General features: G+C 38.2%; 1 protein-coding gene across 2 annotated transcripts in view; it reads right to left on the bottom strand.

The window, feature by feature from the left end:
• APOOL (apolipoprotein O like) overlaps nt 1–14,285 on the bottom strand; it is an 85,360-nt gene extending 71,075 nt beyond the window's left edge. The window contains exons 1-2 of one of the 2 annotated variants that reach the window (XM_032757242.2): nt 14,253–14,285; nt 8,480–8,512 (exon numbers count right to left, since the gene is read on the bottom strand). Coding sequence is in view for 1 of the 2 variants with exons in the window: in XM_032757241.2 (XP_032613132.1) it covers nt 14,253–14,267 (15 nt within the window). In the remaining variant the exon portion in view is untranslated. The remainder of the gene's footprint in view (nt 1–8,479; nt 8,513–14,252) is intronic. The other variant, XM_032757241.2, reaches the window with a different exon arrangement.
• Between the last annotated feature and the right edge of the window lie 7,851 nt (nt 14,286–22,136).

The raw sequence follows: 22,136 nt of genomic DNA, 5'->3' as shown, positions 1-22,136 counted from the left end.
ACCTCTTTTCACAGATTAGCTAACTTCAGGTATTCCTTTATAGCAATGCAAAAATGGTCTAATACAACATAGATGCTAAAGTCCTCAACAAAATACCAGCAAACTAAATTCAACAGCACATTAAGAGCCTCATTCATGGATGGGAGGAAAACACCAAATAGGAAGCAGGGCTAACATGCATCTCCCACTTGGACAGACAGAACAGTGTGTGGAGACTCATACCATGAACTTTTGTTCCAAGAACTACTGCAGGAACACACCAGGAAAACCAAAAGAATTCACAGATCCTTCGATGGTAGTGGAGCACTGCTGCAAATTCCATGAGACGGGTGAGTTCCCAAAGTGAGAGAGGGTGAAAACCTGCCTCCAAACACACATTCCACTGGGGAATCTAAAAATCCAGATCACAGGAGAAGGATTTAACCTTGCTTGGAGCTGGAACAGATTTCAGGAGCTGCATGAAATATAAAGGTAAAAGCACCAGTGGGGAAGGACCTTGTAGGCATTCAGAGTCTCCAGCTCAAGCCCAGGGAAGCCATCCCTAACTATATCTCACAGGGGCCCTCAGAGAAGACAGCCAGCAGAATTAGGGAGGGGTCAAAGGGTGAAAGAAAATTCCAACTGAATTTTGTAATAATTTTGACTGGGCACAAACATTCTTGAGCAGAATATGGGGGGTGAACAGGAACTGCTGCAAATACGAGCATAGGAATCACCAACATTGTGAGCACACACAGAGAGAAGAGGGCCTGAAAGCCGTGCTTGTGTTCTCAGCAAGGAAACTTATGGCCCGGGACAGGTCTGAGCTCTGAGCACAGGCTGCCTGGATCTAAACTGTTAGCAGGACACTGCAGAATCAAGATCGGCCTCGCTAAATGCATGGGATCTGGGTGAGTCCTTTCACTACTGGCTATACCCCAAATTCCTGGAGAACTGCACAGCAGTTCTGGAGTCCTGGAGAACTGCACAGCAGAGGCAGCCATAATCCCCTCTGGAATATAACCCCATTGGCCTGAGAACCACCCCCCTCAACCCCCACAGAGGCCTATGCAAGCCCCGTGCAAGAAGAGTCTAAGCTCAGATCCACCTAATAACCCTGCCCCCACGTGGTAGTATTTTCCAACCTGCCCTGGTAACCAAGTACAAAAGACATGAACTCTTGGGAGCTTTATGGCCCTGCCCATTACCTGAGAAAATAGAATACTTTCCTCTGGCAAACTTAGGGCAAGCTTATAACCCACTACTGCTACCACAGCTGGTGTTATCTTGAATGTGTTACCTCCTGACTGGAGGCCAATTATCTCAGGCCATTACAGCAACTCATGACAGAATAACCCTGCTCCTAAGAAGGGGGAGAGCACCACGTCAGGCGATCACCCCATGGGATAAAAGAATCTGAACAGCAGGACTTGAGTTCTAGATCTTTCTGCTAGTGGGTAGTTTCTCACAGCAGAGACACAATTGCAATGCTGGGCACAGTAGAGAAAGTCTACACCTATACCCCAACAGGCAGGCAGCCTCTGTGATCATAAAAGGTCTTGGAGAAGGGGACCTTGTTCCCTCCCGGCACTCCGCTGAAGACACAGCAGGGGCTTCCCCAACAGGAACGCAGCCTAGAGGAATGTATAGAACAATCCAGGGTGAGTGTATCCCCATAAGAGAAGCACACTCCAGGTTCAGGCCAGCATGAGAGGCAGAGTCACAATTCCTCCCTACCTGGAAGATCAACATTCCTATACATGAAAAGATGTGCCTGTATGATCCAAGTAGCTGAAACACAAAGACAGGAGTGAGGCTATGATGTGAATAACTTTCCTGCTGACCTGGCAGGGGAGCTGAGGTAGCTCCCACTCTTCACTCTGATAAAACCTCAGCAGATCTCACTGAGAGTTCCCCCAGCAACCCTCATCAAGGTTGGGACCTTGGCCCACAGTTGGGCATTATTAGGTTGGTGCAAAAGTAATTGAAGTTTTTGCCATTTGCACCAACCCTATCTTAGCCACAACTGGTGACTATCCAGGGATACTTTCCCTATTAGACTGAAGACTGAATCATCAATTTAGTAAACAAAACAATGGAAAAAATTAAGTAAATAAATAAACTGTATGCCATGAGAGAATGAGATAACCTTCAAAAGATCCCTGCCATTCCAACTCCATAGGAGACAGTGAACTCACCCACACACCACAAATATAACTACTACAACCAGCATCAGGGAAAGCCAGCACACAAAGGCTCTCTTTATAACTAAGGATCTCATACAGAGTCTTCACCCCTACAAGCACAAAGAACCAAATTAGGCTAAAATAAATATTAAAGTCTGGGCCAGGCATGGTGGCTCATGCCGGTAATCCCAGCACTTTGGGAGGCCAAGGTGGGTGGATCACCTGAGGTCAGGAGCTTGAGACCAGCCTGGCCAACATGGTGAAATCCCATCTCTAATAAAAATACAAAATTAGCCGTGCATGGTGGCACACACCTATAATCCCAGCTACTCCGAAGGCTGAGGCAGGAGAATCACTTAAACCCGGGGAGCGGAAGTTGCAGTGAGCAGAGATCACACCATTGCACTCCAGCCTGGGCCACAAGAGTGAAACTCCATCTCATAAATAAATAAATAAATAAATAAATAAATAAATAAATAAATATTAAAGTCCGATCATTAAGAAGGAAAAAAATTTAAAATAAAAAAGAAGTCCAATCAAAAAAAGATTCAAGAACAATTTTAAGAAATAGTCTACATAAATGAGAAGAAACCAGAAAAGTAATTCTGGTAATGACAACACAGGATTCTATAACACCCCCAAATAATCACACCAGCTCCCCAGCAGTGGATCCCAACCAAGAAGAAATCTCTGAATTGCCAGATAAAGAATTTAGAAGGCTGATTATTAAACTACTCAAGGAGATACCACAGAAAGGTGAAAAAGACCTTAGATAATTTAAAAAAAAAATACAGGATATGAATGAAACGTTTTCCATAGAAATAGGTATCATAAAGAAAAACCAATCACAACTTCTGGAAATGAAAGACACACTTAGTGAAATATAAAATGCAGTGGAAATTTTCAAAAATAGACTAGAACCAGTAGAAGAAAGAATTTCAGAGCTCAAAGACAAGGCTTTCGAATTAACCCAATCAGAAAAAGACAAGGAAAAAGTAATCTAAAAAAATAAACAAAGCTTCCAATAAACTGAGGATTATGTTAAATGGCCAAATCTAAGAATAATTGGTGTTCCTGAGGAAGAAGAGAAATCTAAAAGTTTGGAAAATTCATTTGAAGGAATAATTGAGAAAAAATTCCCTGGTCTTGCTAGAGATCTAGACATCCAACTAAAAAGCTCAAAGGACTTCTGAGAAATTCATCACAAAAAAGATCATCGCCTAGACACACAGTCATCGGGTTATCTAAACTCAAGGTGAAGGAAAGAATCTTAAGAGCTGTGAGACAAAAGCATCAGGTAAACTATAAAGAAAAACCTATCAGACTAACAGCAAATTTCCTAGCAGAAACTTTACAGCCAGAAGGAACTGGGGTCCTATCTTTAACCTCCTTAAATAAAATAATTGTCAGCCAGTAATTTTGTTTCCAGCAAACCTAAACTTCATAAATAAAGGAGATATAAAGCCGTTTTCAGAAAAAAAAAAAAAAATGCTGAGAATTTGCCACTACCAAGCCAGCACTACAAGAACTGCTAAAAGCAGTTCTAAATCTTGAAAGAAAACCTCAAAATACACCAAAATACAACCAACTAAAAGCATAAATCTCACAGGCCTATAAAACAATAATACAATTAAAAAAAGGTATTCAAGCAACAACTACCATGATAAATAGAACAGTACCTCACATCTCAATACTAACGTTGATAGTAAATAGCCTAAATGCTCCACTTAAAAGATAAAGAATGGCAGAATGAATAAAAATCCACCAACCAAGTAATTGCTGAGACTCACTTAACACATAAGGACTCACATATACTTAAGGTAAAGGGGTGGAAAAAGATAGTCCATGCAAACAGACAGCAAAAGTGAGCAGGAGTAGCCACTCTTATATCAGACAAAACACACTTTAAAATAACAACAGTTTAAAAAGACAAAGAGGGATATTATATAGTGATAAGAGGACTACTCCAACAGAAAAATATCACAGTCCTAAACACATATGTACCTAACACGGGAGCTCCAAAATTCATAAAACAATTACTACTGGACCTAAGAAATGAGATAGACAGCAACACAATAATAGTAGGGGACTTCAATACTACACTGACAGCACTAGACAGGTCATCAAGACAGAAAGTCAACAAAGAAACAACGGATTTAAACTACATCCTAGAACAAATGGACTTAGATATTTATAGAACTTACTACCCCAAAACTGCAGAATATACATTCTTTTCATCAGGACATGAAACATTCTCCAAGACAGACCACATGATAGGCCATAAAACACTTCTGAATAAATTTAAGAAAATCAAAATCATATTAAGCATCTTTTCAGACCACTGTAGAATAAAACTGAAATCAACTCCAAAGGGAACCCTCAAAACTATACAAATACACATAAATTAAATAATCTACTACTGAATGATCTTTGGGCCAACAACGAAATCAAGATGGAAACTTAAAAAGTCTTTGACCTCAATAACAGTAACACAACTTATCAAAACCTCTGGGATACAGCAAAAGTAGTGCTAAGAGGAAAGTTCATGGCATTAAATGCCTACATCAAGAAGTGTGAAAGAGCCCAAATATTGACAATCAAATATCACACCTCTAGGAACTGGAGAAACAAGGTCAAACTAAACCTAAAGCTAGAAGAAAAGAAATAACAAAATCAGAGCAGGACCAAATAAAATTGAAACAAAAAAATACAAGAGATAAATAAAACAAAGATCTGTTTATTTGAAACGATTAAGAAAACTAATTGACCATTAGAGAGATTAAAGAAGAGAGAATATCCAAATCAGCTCACGTAGAAATGAAAAGGGAGATATTACAACTGATACCACAGAAATGCAAAAGATCATTGAAGGCTACTATGAACACCTTTGTGCACACAAACTAGAAAACCTAGAATAGATGGATACATTCCTGGAAATATACAATCCTCCTAGATTAAATAAGGAAGAAACAAACTGAACAGACCAATAGCGAAATCGCAACAGTAATTTAAAAATTGCCAACAAAAACAGATTCCAGGACCAGATGGATTCACAGCTAAACTGTATCAGACATTCAAAGAAGAATTGGTACCAATCCTACTGAAACTATTACAAAAAGTAAAGAAAGAGGGAGTCCTCCCTAGATCATTCTATGAAGCCAGTATTACCCAAATACCAAAACCAGGAAAGGACATAACAAAAAAAAGAAAACTACAGACCAATATCCCTGATGAACATAGATGCAAAAATCCTCAACAAAATACTAGCTAATTGAATCCAAACAGCGTATTAAAAAGATGAGCAAGTGGGTTTCATACCAGGGATGCAGGGATGGTTTAACATACACAAGTCAATAAATGTGATACATCACATAAACGGAACTAAAACTAAAAGTCATAAGATCATAAGATCACCTCAATAGAAGCAGAAAAAGCATTTGAAAAACTGGCTCCCTTCATGATAGAAACCTTCTGCAAAATTGGCATAGAAGGGACAGACCTCAAGGTAAGAAAAGCCATTTATGACAAACCCACAGCCAATATCATACTAAATGGGGAAAAACTGAAAGCATTCCCAATGAGAACTGAAACAAGACAAGGATAACCACTGTCACCACTTCGATTCAACATGATACTAGAAGTCCTAGCCAAAGAAATCAGACAAGAGAAAGAAATAAAGGGCACCCAAATCAGAAAAGAGGAAGTCAAACCACTGCTGTTCACCAATGATACGATAATATACCTAGAAGAGTCTAAGAACTCATCCAAAAAGCTCCTAGATCTAACAAATAATTCAGTAAAGTCTCAGCTTACAAAATCAATGTACACAAATCAGTAGGACTGCTATACACCAACAATGACCAAGCTGAGAATCAAATCGATAACTCAATCCCTTTTACAACAGCTGCAAAACAGAAACAAAAATAAACAAACAAACAAAAAAACCTCAGGAGGTGGAAGATCTCTACAAGAAAACTATAAAACACTACTGAAAGAAATTATAGATGACACAAACAAATGGAATCATATCCCATGCTCATGGATGAGTACAATCAATATTGTGAAAATGACCATACTGCCAAAAGTGATCTATGGATTCAATACAATTCACATCAAAATACCATCATCATTCTCCACAGAACTAGAAGAAAACAATCCTTAAATTCTTATGAAACCAAAAAAGAGCCCACATAGCTGAAGTAATACTAAGCAAAAAGAACAAATCTGAAGGCATCATATTACCCAACTTCAAACTGTACTACAAACTAGGCTACAGTTACCAAAACATGGTACTGGTATAAAAGTAGGCACGTAGACCAATGGAACACAGTAGAGAACCAAGAAATAAAGCCAAATACTTACAGCCAATTGATCTTAGGCAAAGCAAATAAAAACAGAGTGGGAAAAGCACACACACCCCATTCAACAAATCATGTTGGAATAACTGGCAAGCCACATGTAGAAGAATTACACTGGATCCTTATCTCTCACCTTATACAAAAATCAACTCAAGATGGATCAAAGACTTAAATCTAAGACCTGAAACCATAAAAATTCCAGAAGATAACATCAGAAAAACTATTCTAGACATTGGCTTAGGCAAAGAGTAGTTCATGACCAAGAACCCAAAAGCAAATTCAACAAAAACAAAAATAAATAGATGGGACCTAATTAAACTAAAAAGCTTCTACACAGCAAACAAAATAGCAGAGAAAACAGACAACCGACAGAGTGGGAGAAAATACTCACAAACTATGCATCTGACAAAGGACTAATATCCAGTATCTACAAGGAACTCAAACAAATCAAGAAAAGAACAAATAATTGCATCAAAAAGTAGGCGAAGGTCATGAATAGAAAATTCTCAAAATATGCAAATGTCCAACAAACATATGAAAAAATGCTTAACACCACTAATTATCAGGGAAATGGAAATTACAACCACAATGCGATACCATCTTACTCCTGCAAGAATGGCCATAATTAAAAATAAAAAAACAATAGATGTTGGTGTGGATGTGGTGAAAAGGGAACACTTTTACAATGCTGGTGGGAATGTAAGCTAGTACAACCACTATGGAAAACAGTATGGAGATTCCTTAAAGAACTAAAAGTAGAACTACTATTTGATCTAGCAACCCCACTACTGGGTATTTACCCAAAGAAAAAAAGTCATTATATAAAAAAGTCACTTGCACATGCATGTTTACAGCAGCACAATTTGCAATTGTGAAAATACGTAACCAACCCAAATGCCCATCAACCAATGAGTGGATCAAGAAAATGTGGTATGTATACAACATGGAATACTACTCAGACATAAAAAGGAACAAAATAATGGCATTTGCAGCAACCCAGATGAAGTTGGAGAACATTATTCCAAGTGAAGTAACTCAGGTATTGAAAACCAACTATCATGTTTTCACTAATAAGTGGGGGCTAAGCTATGAGGATGCAAAGGCATAAAAATAAGATAATGCACTTTGGGGACTTGGGAACACTGGGAGGCGGTAAGGGACAAAATACTGCACATTGGAGACAGTGTAAACTGCTCAGGTGACAGGTGCACCAAAATCTCAGAAATCACCACTAAAGAACTCATCCATTTAACCTAAAACCACCTGTTCCTGAAAAACTATTAAAATTTTTTTAAATGGGCAAAATATCTGAACAGATACTTCATCAAAGATACACAGATGGCAAATAAGCATATGAAAAGATGCTTAACAGCATGTCATTGGAGAACTACAAATTAAAACAACAATGAGATACCACTGTATACCTACTAGCAGGGTGAAAATCTGAAACACTGATGATGGTAAATGCTGGGGAGAACATGGAGCAACAGGAAGTCTCATTCATTGCTAGTAGGAATGCAAAATGGTACAGCCACTTAGAAGGGTAGCTTGACAGCACTATTCACAATAGCAAAGATATGGAATCAACCCAAATGTTCACCAATAACAGATTGGATTAAAAAAAATTGGTACATATACACCATGGAATACTATGCAGCCATAAAAAGAAATGAGATCATGTCTTTTACACGAACATGGATGGAGCTGTAGGCTATTATCCTTAGCAAGTAAACGCAGGAACAGAAAACCAAATGCCACACGTTCTTACTTATAAGTGGGAGCTAAACGATGAGAACTTAAATGATGAGAACTTACAAACACAAAGAAGGAAACCACAGACACTGAGGGTAATGGGTGGGAGCAAGGAGAGGAGCAGAAAAGATAACTATTGGATAAGAGCTTAATAGCTGGGTGATGAAATAATCTGCACAACAAATGCCCGTGATACGAGTTTACCTGTGTAACAAATCTTCACATGTACACCTGAACCTAAAATAGAAGTTGAAAAAAAAAAGTAAATAAATAAATAAAAGTAAAAGGCTCATTCACCATGATCAGTAAGTTTTATCCCAGAGATGCAAGGATGGTTCAACATATCCAAATCAATAAACATGATACACCACATTAACAGAATGAAAGACAAAAACAACACAATCATTTCAATGAATGTGGAAAAAGCATTTGGCAAAATTCAACATCCTCTTGTGATAAAAACTCTCAACAAATTAATTATCCAAGGTATGTACCTCAACATAATAAAAGCCATATATGATAAGGCCACAACTAATATCATACCCAATGGTGAAAAGCTAAAAGCTTTTCGTCTAAGATCAGGAACAAGTCTCTTGCCACTTCTATTTAACACAGCACTGGAAGTTCTAGTCAAAGCAATTAGGCAAGAGAAAGAAATGAAAGACATACAAATTGGAAACGAAGAAGTAAAATTGTCTCTTTTCCCAGATTACATGATATTATACATAGAAGATCTTAAATACGCCACCAAAAAGCTGTTAGAACTAATAAATAAACTCAGGGAACTGCAGCATACAAAGTCAACATACAAAAAAGCAGTTGCATTTCTATATACTATCGAAGATGATCTACCCAAAAAAGAAAGAACGCAATCCCATTTAAAATAGCATCAGAAAGAATAAAACACTTAAGAATAAACTTAACCCAAGAGGTCAAAAGCTGTATATTGAAAACTATCAAACCATAATGGACAAAATTGAAGATACAAATGAATGGCAAGATGTCCTATGTTCATGAATTGGAAGAATTAATGTTGTTAAAATAACCATACTACCCAAAGCAATCCAAAGATTCAATTCTAGTGGCATTTTTCACAGACATAGAAAAAATAAACAATTGCAAAATTTGTATGGAATCACAAAAGACTCTGAATAGCCAAAGCAGGTGTACAACCAAAGCAAATGAAATCAGCAATTGCAAAGATATCTGCACTCCCATTTTCATTGCAGTATTATTCACAATAGCCAAAACATGAAAACAACCTAAGTGTCCAATCGAAGTGTCTGCCAATAGATCAACGGATGAAGAAACTGTGGTATACACACACACACACACACACACACACACACACACACACACACACACACACGTTATCATTCAACCATAAAAAAAAAAAGAAAGAAATCCTGTCATTTGCAACAACATAGATAACCCTCAAGGGTATTATGCTAAGTAAAGTAAGTCAGACAGAGAAAGACAAACTCTGCATGATTTTATTTGTATGTGGAATTTTTAGAAGTTGAACTTACTGAACTAGAGAATAGAATGGTGGTTCCCAGAGGCAAAGGTAAAGGAAAGGTGAGAGGTTGGGAGGTTGGCCAAAGGGCACAAACTTTCAATGACACGTAAGTTCAAGGGATATAATACACAGCATGGTGAAGTGATACATATAAACTAATTTGATTCTGGTAATCATTCCACAAAATCTATGTATATCAAATCATCACACTGCACACCTTAAAATCAAACAATTTTATTTGTCAGTTATACCTCAATAAAGCTGGGGAAAAAAAGAAAAAAAAATACATAAACCCAGAGGGTCTTATAGCTACCTATTTCCTGGGGACATCTTGAATTTACCATTCCCTAGAACTTCTTAACAGCTAAAATCATAAATTCAGCAAGTTTTTCTCTGAGTACAACCTCCTATCATTACAGTTTCGATTTCCTTACTGATCTACTTCATTTCTTACAGGTAAAGTTACCTACCTTAGAAGACTTTTAGTGAGAATTAAATGAAATAATGTGTATCAACAGCTTAGCACAGTACCTGATACACAGTAAGTCCTCAATAAATCATAGACAAATTTTGATTTTAAGTATCCATTAAAAACAAATTATCTGCCAATACCCAAATTGTCCTCAAACTCACTCTCAACCTCTGGCATTAAATGAAACTTGGCTTTTATTTGACACTACTATTATACATTCCTCCCAATCCACTTAATTGAAGGCCAGACCCCCAGCAATTCCCCGATTCCAGAAGACCCGAGAGATCAGCACAGTCCTTGCTTCTCAAGCACCATGATCTCCACAAATCTTAGCCATTTCTAACAGTTACCCTACCTTGCAATTATTAGAAATTGTTTCACCTTCAAGATCCTAAATGCTTGACATTTCCCTCATTAAAATAGTATGCTCTTTCAACTCTCCTACTCTTTTTGAACTAGTTCTTCTTTCTCACTATGGCCATAAATCTTCTAGTACCCTAGTCCATCACTTCAATCTTCTTCTTTGTCTCCTTATCCACAGTGGATGACTATTTGGATAAATTCCCTAGATCTTCTATCATTCTCACTTTGACAACACTCAGCACTTGAGCAACCCCACTGTCTCCTCTTCCCCTCCTATGCTGTGAGCACTGCTGGAAAAAGTCACTACTAGAGCCAACATTAGCCAGGCCCTCACTTCTCAGCAATTATTAATATTTTATTCAATGGCTACTGATACTACTGAATTTCCTATAGCACCTTTTCCAAGCCTATCCCATTCTTAAACTCCTAAAGGCACATTTTCCTCTCTCAGCAGATGACCTTCCACCCAGAAGATACAGACCTCCAATGTGAGCTCCCTCCTCTACCTCCTCCGTTCTTCGAAATCACTTTGTATCTTCACCTTCTATCTCGACCAACTCTGGCCTTTGAAGCAAAGTGTGTTTCCTCTTTGCAATGTTAATCCCTCCACTTGTTCTCTTGATTTTACCACTTTCTTACAAAGTATGGTTAAGAGTCCAGGTTCAGGACTCAAACCATGTGATTTCAGATCCAGCTCTACCACTTTACTCCTGTGTGACCTTGGAGTTACTCGACCTTTTTAAGCTTCTGTTTCTCTACCTGTAAAAAGTGATTAATAACAGTTCCTACTCATAGGGCCAATGTGAAACATAAATGAGAGAATCCGCATAAAGTGCTTAGCAAAATTCCTAGCACATAGTCAATATTCAATAACATAATAGCTGTAAATACTATTATCTGTCCCTCTAGATACCTCCTGGTACATTTTCCCTTGTCTCCAAAGTAGCTCGAGTCTTCTGTCTCCTGTTTTTAGTTTTTTTTTTTTTTAATTAAAAGACACATTTTCTGGAATTTGCTACCCTCATTCCAAGATTTCGTTCCTTCCTTTCACCACCAAACTTCTCTAAAGAGTAATGTATAACTCCTTTCCAGAGGAAGCAAGGAGGAGTGGAATGACTTTGGAGATAAATATACTGTTTGAACCTAGTTCTTCCACTTAGTGGTTGTATGACCTGGAGCAAGCAGTTTTTCTAAGCCTCCATTTTTTCATGTGTAAAATGGATATATTACCCATTTCTTAGGGTCATCAAGAGGATTAAACTAAAATAATATATGTAAAGCATCTGGCCAAAGTAGGTGATAATTGAATGTCAGTTCTCCATCCCTTATTCTTTTCTTAACCTCGTACAATCTTGGTTGTTCCTCTACCACTCTATTTATCTCTTTAGCTCACTTCAGCTCTTATTAGCATGGTTTTGAATAATCTGACTTCTCTAAACCTTAATTTTCATGTGTAAAATGGTAATAATACCCACCACATAAAGTTGTCTTTAGAATTAGTGAATTAACACATTTAACGTGTTTTAGCATAGTGCCTGGCCTGGAGTAAGCACTTAATAAATGATAACTGCAGCAACTTATTAATGGTGAAATCAAAGGACTGTTCAACTCTCTTCTCTAAGTTTCAATGAAAACACACTATTCTGGTTTGCTTTTTGCCACTGACCATTCCTTCTGTCTCTGCACCTTCTCCATGAAGCCTCTCTTTACTCTCTTCAAACCAAGTGTGAGCTCTCTCTCCTTTTGAGCCTCAGAGCACTTTGTACTTCTCTTGAGGTAAGAAACTCCCCTTACTCTGAATCACAGTCATTTGTGTTATATGTGTTATATCTCCACCACTTAATCTCTTTTGTCATCACTGCCTGGCACTTTATTCATGTAGAACGTGTTGACTACCTAATATACATCAGACCTGTGCTAGGTACTACGGATACAAAGGTTAATATAATTACTGTCTTTAAGGAGCTTATAGTTTAGGTAGTTAGAACAGCAAGTAAGTAGTCTATATGTGCAGTGGAATAAATGCTTGGTTAAGAGTGTGCCCAGAGTCCTCTGGGAGCACAAACAAGAGTTATTTAAAATAGACTGGCGAGGACCGGCTGCGGTGGCTCACGCCTGTAAACCCAATACTTTTGGAGGCCCAGGCGGGTAGATCACGAGGTCAGGAGTTCGAGACCAGCGTGACCAACATGGTGAAACCCCGTCTCTACTAAAAAATAAAAATAAAAATACATTAGCCGGGCATGGTGGCAGGCGCCTGTAGTCCCAGCTACTCAGGAGGCTGAGGCAGGAGAATCGCTTGAACCCAGGAGGTGGAGGTTGCAGTGGGCTGAGATCACGCCACTGCACTCAAGCCTGGGAGACAGAGAAAGACTCCATCTCAAAAATAAAAAATAAAATAAAATAGACTGGGGAGATCAAGGACACTATTAGACAAGGCATTTTTGTGTTTTGCATATGGGGAGGCTGTACACAAATACCTGTTGAATGAATGAATGAACTATAAATACAACTAAATAAGCATGGGAAAAGGCACTTTAGGCCCAGAGAAAGAGCACGTAAAAAAGCATGGAGGGGTCAAGCAAGTAGCTCAGTATTGACAGGAGGAGGGTTCCTGAGTGACAAGAGATGAGGCTGGAAAGTCTAGGTAAAATCAGGTGTTCTAGACGTAAGAGTATGACCTGACCCCAGAGGGGAGATGATGACATGCCCATAAAGCTTTTTAAATGGGCGCGGCGGGCGGGAGGAGGCAAAAATCAAATTTGCGTTTTGGTAGATGTACTCTGGCAACACAGAGGAAAACGGATTACATGAGAGCCAGGCTTGAGGTAGCAAGTTCAGGTAGGAGGTTGTTGAAAGAACTCAGATGAAGTATGAGAACCAGAACTGTACACGCTGCCGACTTAAACTTCAGCGGAACTGAATTATTCATATTGTATCTCCTGCAAGCCTAACAGAACATTTTACAATTAAAACCCGCTACGTAAATATCTGTAGACTACCATTATTAAACACTACTTAGGGAACTGCAGCAAGCAGCCAGCTGAGTCACTCACTGTACACGGATTCCCAAGTAAAGGCACCTTTGCCAAGCGTAAAACTCGAAAGAAACAGGTTATTCGAGCACAGAGAGCAACAACACTATGTGTAAACCAGCGCACTGCTGAGAGACTATGGGACTTCTCTATCCTGGTCAGTTTCACCCCAAATGTTTCAACAAAGTCCTTCCATAAGGTCATGAGGCCTTGCCCTGTGCGCCGAGACAAATGCCAAGTTTATATATATATTTTTTCTCTTTATTGCAGCTCAAGACCAAAACGTCTACTGCGGCTCGTCGCCTAGCCAGCCATTTTCACCCAGCCGTTTCCCAGTTTTGTACTGTGCCACTGTGTAAATCGACAACCACAGGGGATTGAGGGAGCAGTGTCCCAGGCTGATAAAACCCAAATGGGGAAAGGCCAGGTGTCTTGAGGCTTCAAACGATAAAGATTGCAATTATCTCAAAACCCACCTCCACCCCGCCCCTTGCTCCAGGGCTCCTTCAGAAGTTAGTAGGATCCCTTTTACAGTTATCGGGATGCCATCGGCACCCACAGAAATTAAGCAAGTTCGTTTTCGCTTACCCTGATGGCCGCCATGTCTACGACCCTTTCGGCCAAGGTTTTCAGACGGAGAGCGGAGAGGGACAAATCAGTTCGGCTAGGCTTCCCTTACGACAGCCCCACCCCGTTACGCCCCTTGCCTGCCAGTTACCGCCTTTTCTCCGCCCTCCTCCAGCTGCCTTGGCAACTGCTGCGGTTTTGGTCAGCTGCCTTCCGGAGAAACCGTTCACCCCTGTGGTTGAGCCTCCCGGTCCCAGATAAAGCCTTTCAGAACATTGTCCATACTCCAGTTGGGAGTTATTTTCCTGGGTGCAGAACTTTTAATTATTTTGTTTCAGGCACATGTGATATGTCTAGATAACGACTTAATACCCAAGTGTAGCTGCTTTAATAATTAATTATATAGTCAGAAAAACAACTTATTACCTCTGCGAAACATGGGTAAGTTCATTCATTCTAAAACTAAGTCACGGAGAGCTTACTCTATGCCAGGCAGTTGTTCGGGGCATAGACAAAACATAGTGGCTTCCTCACAGAGCTTATGATTCCAGGAGTAAAAAAGACAAATGAGGCCGGCGCTGTGGCTCACGCCTGTAATCCCAGCACTTTGGGAGGCCGAGGCGGGCGGATCACGAGGTCAGGAGATCGAGACCATCCTGGCTAACACGGTGAAACCCCGTCCCTATTAAAAGTACAAAAAAAAATTAGCCGGGCGTAGTGGAGGGCGCCTGTAGTCCCAGCTACTCGGGAGGCTGAGGCAGGAGAATGGCGTGAACCCGGGAGGCGGAGCTTGCAGTGAGCCGAGATTGCGCCACTGCACTCCAGCCTGGGCGACAGAGCGAGACTCCGTCTCAAAAAAAATAAATAAATAAAAATAAGTAATACAGTTTTAAAAAGAGACAAATGCTATGAAGGAAAATAAAACAGTATGGGAATGAGGTGGGAGTTTACTGGTTTATATCAACGAGAGAAAGACTCTCTGATAAGCTCATTTGATAAAAGTCCTGGATGATTTTAGAGAAGAGGGTTGCATACGGAAGGAAAAGCAAAGAAAAAGGCCAGTGAGGCTGGAGCAATAATTTCAGAGGTAGCGAAGTAACACAGTGTAGGGGTTTTCGTGCTGCCAAAATAAATTTGGATTTTATGCTGAATAAGATGGGAAATCATTGGTGGATTTTGAGCAAAGGTGTGATGTGATCTAATTTACACTTTTAAAGGATGATTTTGGTGCTATCAGGAGAATATACTAAGGGTATATTGCAATATTCACAACAGGAGCAAGGTCTTCCGTAGGCCTCCATGAAGGATTCTGAGGAAAGAAGATGCTCATAATATGCCCATCAACAGTCCCAATATTAATTCATGTATTCATTCATTCAGTCAACAAATATTTATTAAATGCAAACTATATACTAGGCATTAGTTGATACCTATCACATTTCATACCCAAAACAGATCCTTTTTAACAGAACTGTCCTGTAAATGACAAAATTATTTTAAGAAATAATGATGAAATGAAACTAATAATACTGGCTGCAGAAGAAACTTTGAGTGACTATTTTCTTTTATTGAACTTAATATAAACATATACATACATATATATGCCAATATAAAAATAAAATGCAAAATAAATAGTACAGAACCAAAAAGGAAAAAATGGATCAAGGTGTTTTAATTGCATTAATGTATTTTTCAAAGGAAAAATACTTATATCTACATAGTGGTCTACCGCAGGAATGAATAATAATATTACAGTTTCTGTTTTTGAGCCTTAACCTCTGTGTATTTGTCAATAATTTCATCCAAATTTAACATTTCTGCATATTAAATAAATGGTATACCTAGATTTGTCAAGCTAACTTTGTTCATAACTGATTGATGCACACTTTTTGTTGATTTTAATATCAGTCAGGTTTATTTCACAATAATCAACAGGCAAATAGGAAAAGTCTTAAAATTGTGAATAAGCTTAGAATAAATTTATAACTATCTTATTTCCCAAAAATTTCAGGTATTTCAATAACACCCATGCTTTGTTGTTGTAGTTGTAGTTGTTGCTTCTTTTCCAACTTTAACTTTTATTTTGGGTTTGGGTACATGTGCAGGTTTGTTATACAGGAAAATTGCATGTCAAGTGGGTTTGACATACAGATTATTTCCTCACCCAAGTAATAAGTATGGCACTTGATAGGTAGTTTTTCAATCCTCATATTTCTTCCACCTTCCACCTTCCACCGTCAAGTAGGCCCCAGTGTCTATTGTTTCCATCTTTATGTCTATGCATACTCATCATTTAGTTCCCACTTATAAGTCAGAACCTGCAGTATTTGGTTTTCTGTTCCTGCACTAGTTCACTGAGGATAATGGCCTCCAGCTCTACCCATGGTGCTGCCAAGGATATGATCTTAATATGATCTTATTCTTTTTATTTTTTTTTGGCTGCATAGCATTCCATGGTATATATGTATCACATTTTCTTTATCCAGTCTACTGTTGATGGGCATTTAGGTTGAGTCAATGTCTTTGCTAGTGAGAATAGTGCTGTAATGAACAGACCCATGCATGTGTCTTTATAGTAGAATGACTTATATTCCTTTGGGTATATACCCAATAATGGACTCCCTATTCAATAAATGGTGCTGGGAAAACTGGTGAGCCATAGGCAGAAGACTGAAACTGGACCCCTTCCTTATACCACAATAAAAAATTAACTCGAGATGGATTAAAGACTTAAATGTAAAACCCAAAACTATAAAAACCCTGGAAGACAACCTGGGCAATGCCATTCTGGACATATGAACTAGCAAAGATTTCATGCCAAAGACACCAAAATCATTGCAACAAAAGCAAAAACTGACAAATGGGATCTAATTAAACTAAAGAGTTTCTGCACAGCAAAAGAAACTATCAATAAACGGATAGCCTACAGAATGGGAGAAAATAATATCCAGCTTCTGTAAGGAATTTAAACAAATTTACAAGAAAATCTAACAACCCCATTCAAAAGTGGGCAAAAGACATGAACAGACACTTCTCAAAAGAACATATACATGCGGCCAACAAGCATATGAGAAAAAGTTCAATATCAGTGATCATTAGAGAAATGTAAATCAAAATCACAGTGAGACACCATCTCATACCAGTCAGAATGGCTATTATTAAAAAGTCAAAAAATAACAGATGCTGGTGAGGTTGCAGAGAAAAGGGAACACTAATACACTGTTGGTGGGAGTGTAAATTAGTTCAACAATTATAGAAAGCAGCGTGGCAATTCCTCAAAGAGCTAGAAACAGAAATACCATTCAACTGAGCAATCCTATTACTGAGTAAATACACAAAAGAATGTAAATTGTTCTATCATGAAGACACATGCACACATATGTTTATTGCAGCACTTTTCCCAAGAACAGACATGGAATCAACCTAAATGCCCAATCACTATAGACTGGGTAAAGAAAATGTGGTACATATATGCCATGAAATACTACACAGCCAAAAAAAGAATGATATCATGTCCTTTGAAGCAACATGGATGTAGCTGGAGGCCTTTTTGAGACGGAGTCTCGCTCTGTCACCCAGGCTGGAGTGCAGTGGCACAATCTCGGCTCACTGCAAGCTCCGCCTCCCGGGTTCACGCCATTCTCCTGCCTCAGCCTCTCCGAGTAGCTGGGACTACAGTCGCCCGCCACCACGCCCAGCTAATTTTTTTGTATTTTTAGTAGAGACGGGGTTTCACCGTGGTCTCGATCTCCTGACCTCATGATCCGCCCGCCTCGGCCTCCCAAAGTGCTGGGATTACAAGCGTGAGCCACCGCACCTGGCCGTGCCCACATTTTCTTAATCCAGTCTATCGTTGATGGGCACTTGGGTTGGTTCCAAGCCTTTGCTATTGTGAACAGTGCCACAGTAAACATACATGTGCATGAGTCTTTATAGTAGAATGATTTGTAATCCACTGGGTATATACCCAGAAATGGGATTGCTGGGTCAAATGGTATTTCTAGTTCCAGATCCTTGAGGAATCGCCACACTGTCTTCCACAATGGTTGAACTAATTTACACTCCCACCAACAGTGTAAAAGCGTTCCTATTTTTTCACATCCTCTTCAGCATCTGTTGTTTCCCGACTTTTTAAGGATTGCCATTCTAACTGGTGTGAGGTGGTATCACATTGTGGTTTTGATTTGCATTTCTGTAATGACCAGTGATGATGAGCATTTTTTCATGCATTTGTTGGCTGCATAAATGTCTTCTTTTGATAAGTGTCTGTTCATATCTTTTGCCCACTTTTTGATGTGGTTGTTAGTTTGTTTTTTTTCTTGTAAATGTGTTTAAGTTATTTGTAGATCCTGGATATTAGCCCTTTGTCAGATGGATAGATTGCAAAATTTTTCCAATTTTGTTTATCTTTTGAAATAATCAACTTTTTGTTTAATTGATTCTTTGTATTTTTTTGACCTCAATTTCATTTAGGTCTTCTGAGATCTTTGTTATTTCTTTTCTTTTGCAAGCTTTATGTTTGTTTCTTATTTTTCTAGTTCCTTGAGGTGTAGCATTAGGTTATTTGTGTTCTGAGTTTTTTGATGTAGGCATTTAGCATGACAAACTTTCCTCTTAGCAGTGTTTTTATTGTATCCTAGGGGTTTTAGTATGTTGTGTCTCCATTTTCATTTGTTTCCAAAATGTTTAAAGTTTTTATCTTAATTTCATCATTGATCCAAATATTATTCAGTAGTGTGTTGTTTAATTTCTATGTATTTTTTCAAGAGTTCCTCTTGGAATTGATTTGTAGTTTTATTCTACTTTTGTCCAAGAAGATACTTGATATGATTTCAATTTTTAAAAATGTATTAAGACTTCTTTTGTGGCCTAATACATGGTTTGTCTTGGAGCACAGTCTATGTGCTGATGATAAGAATGTATATTCTGTTGTTGTTGGATAGAATGTTTTATAAATATCTATTAGATCAATTTGGTCTAAAGTCCAATTTAAGTAGTGTTTTCTTGTTGATTTTCTGCCTTGATAATCTGTATAGTGCTGTCAGTGGAGTGTTCTATTCCCCCATTATTCTTATATTGCTTTCCATCTTTTTGGTAGGTCTAGTAATATTTGTGTTATGAATCTGGGTGCCCCAGGATTGGGTGCAGATAGATGCAGGATTTTTATATCTTCTTTTTAGATGAATCCATTTATCATTATATAATCACTTTTCTTTGACTTTTTTTACTATTGATTTAAATTCTGTTTTATCTTAGATAAGTATAGCTACTCTTGTTTGTGTGTATGTGTTTTGTTTTTCTTTTGAGAAGGAATCTCACTCTGTCACCCAGGCTGGAGTGCAGTGGCATAATCTTGGCTCACCTCAACCTTCGCCTCCCAGGTTCAAGTAATTCTCCTGCCTCAGCCTCCCGAGTAGCTGGGATTACAGGCACGCGCTACTATGCCTGGATAATTTTTTTTTTTTTTTTTTTTTGTATTTTTAGTAGAGACGAGGTTTCACCATGTTGGCCAGGCTGGACTCAAACTCCTCACCTTAAGTGATCCACCTGCCTCAGCCTCCCAAAGTGCTGGAATTACAGGCGTGAGCCACCACACCTGGACTCCTGTTTATGGTTTCTGTTTCCATGGAATATCATTTTTCCACCCTTTTACCTTCAGTCTATGTGTCTTTAAGAGTGAGTTTCTTGTAAGTAGCATATAGTTAATCCGTGTTTTTTATCCATTCTGCAAATCTGTATCATTTGAATGGAGCATTTAATCCATTTCTGTTAAAAGTTAATATTGATATGTGAGGTTTTGTTCCTGTCATAATATTGTTATCTAGTTGCTTTGTAGATTCTTTGTTTCTTTTTTCTCTGTCTTTTTGTGATTTGGTGGAGTTCCGTCATGTTGCCATTTTCTTTCTTTCTCATTCTTATTTGTGTGATTGTTTTATAAAATCTGTGAGTTTTATACTTTCATGGGATTTTAGGATGGTGAGTATCGATCTTTTGTTTCCATGTTTAGAACTCCTTTGCCTATTTTTGTTAGGACTAGTCTAAAGGTGTCAAATTCTGTCAGTGTTTACTTGACTGAGAAAGACTTTATTTTTCCTTAATTTATGAAGCTCTTCTCAGAAAATACAAAATTTGAGTTTGGCATGTTTTTTTTTTTTTTAATTTAACCACTTTTGAAAAAAGAATCCCACTCCATTCTGGCTCATAGAGTTTCTGCTAAGAAGTCTGCTATTAGTCTAGTGGGGTATCATTTATAGATGACTAGACACTTTTGCTGATTTTAGGTTTTTTCCTTGATGATCTTAGTCTGATGCCTACATGCCATGGTGAATTCCTTCTTGCAATGTATTTACTGAGCTTCTTATATCAGGATATCTACATCTTTTGCTAGACTAGGAAGTTTTCCTCAGTTATTTCCTGAAATTAATTTTCCAAACTTTTTCCTCTTGGTCTTTCTTCTTCTGTGTGAATATCTTTAATTCATAGGTTCAGTCATTTTGCATAATTCTATACTTCTCAAAGGCTTTGTTCATTTTTTAAAATTCTTTTTTCTTTTTGTCTGACCAGATTAATTTGAAAGACCTGTCTTCAAGTTCCCAGAGGATTTCTTCTGCTTTGTCAAGTGTATTGTTGAAATTTTCAACTATATGTTTAATTATTTCATCTCACACCAGTTAGAATGGCAATCATTAAAAAGTCTGGAAACAACAGATGCTGGCAAGGCTGTGGAGAAATAGAAATGCTTTTACACTGTTGGTGGGAGTGTAAATTAGTTCAACCATTGTGGAGTGGCAATTCCTCAAGGATCTAGAACCAGAAATACCATTTGACCCAGCAATCCCATTACTGGGTATATACCCAAAGGATTATAAATCATTCTCCTATAAAGACACATGCACACATGTGTTTTTTGCAGCACTCTTTACAAAAGCAAAGACTTGGAACCAACCCAAATGCCCATCAATGATAGACTGGATAAAGAAAATGTGGTACATATACACCATGGAATACTATTCAGAGATAAAAGGGAACGAGATCATGTCCTTCGCAGGGACATAGATGAAACTGGAAACCATCATCCTCAGCAAACTAACACAGGAACAGAAAACCAAACACTGCATGTTCTCACTCAAAAGCTGGAGTTGAACAATGAGAACACATGGATACAGGGAGGGGAACATCACACACCAGGGGCTGTTGGGGGGTCGGGGGGAAAGGAGAGGGAGAGCATTAGGACAAATACCTAATGTATGCGGGGCTTAAAACCTAAATGACAGGTTGATAGGTGTAGCAAACCACCATGGCACATGTATACCTATGTAACAAACCTGCACGTTCAGCACATGTATCCCAGAACTTAAAGTAAATAAAAAATAAAAAAAGGGGGAAAAATTGAATTTAGGAAGAAATATGTTCCTTTCACTATTGTGCCAAATATATATTATTTACAGCAGATCAATATGTTAGAAAAAAGACCATTTTAAAACATGTTTGCAACGGACCTTGCATATCATTGTAATGTACTGGAAAATATATGCCTAATAAGGACTGCACAGTAACACTCACCATCAACAAATTTTACCAAACACTAAATATTAACAAGGTATCTGGCAGAAATCTGATAGCAAAATGGCATCAATTACAGTAAGTTTCATAATTTACTTGATGAGAAGGAAAAGAAACAACTAACACTTATAGGTTACATAACTTAGAGTACAAGTCTCAGCATGTTACAAATACAAAATTTAAAATATTTAGGAGAAACAACATTATCCACGAGTTGAAATTTAGTTTTAAGATATAAGACATAAGTGAGTTAATTTTAATTCCTGTAGCATCAAACATTTCTAGTGTTTTAGTTCATGTTTCTTAATCTTTTGCATTTCACAAAATAGTTCACTTTCTGAA

This window comes from Hylobates moloch, unplaced genomic scaffold (assembly GCF_009828535.3).
Source record: "Hylobates moloch isolate HMO894 unplaced genomic scaffold, HMol_V3 SCAFFOLD_7, whole genome shotgun sequence".
NCBI classification, from domain to species: Eukaryota; Metazoa; Chordata; class Mammalia; order Primates; family Hylobatidae; genus Hylobates; species Hylobates moloch.
This window is presented reverse-complemented; position numbering and strand designations above follow the sequence as displayed.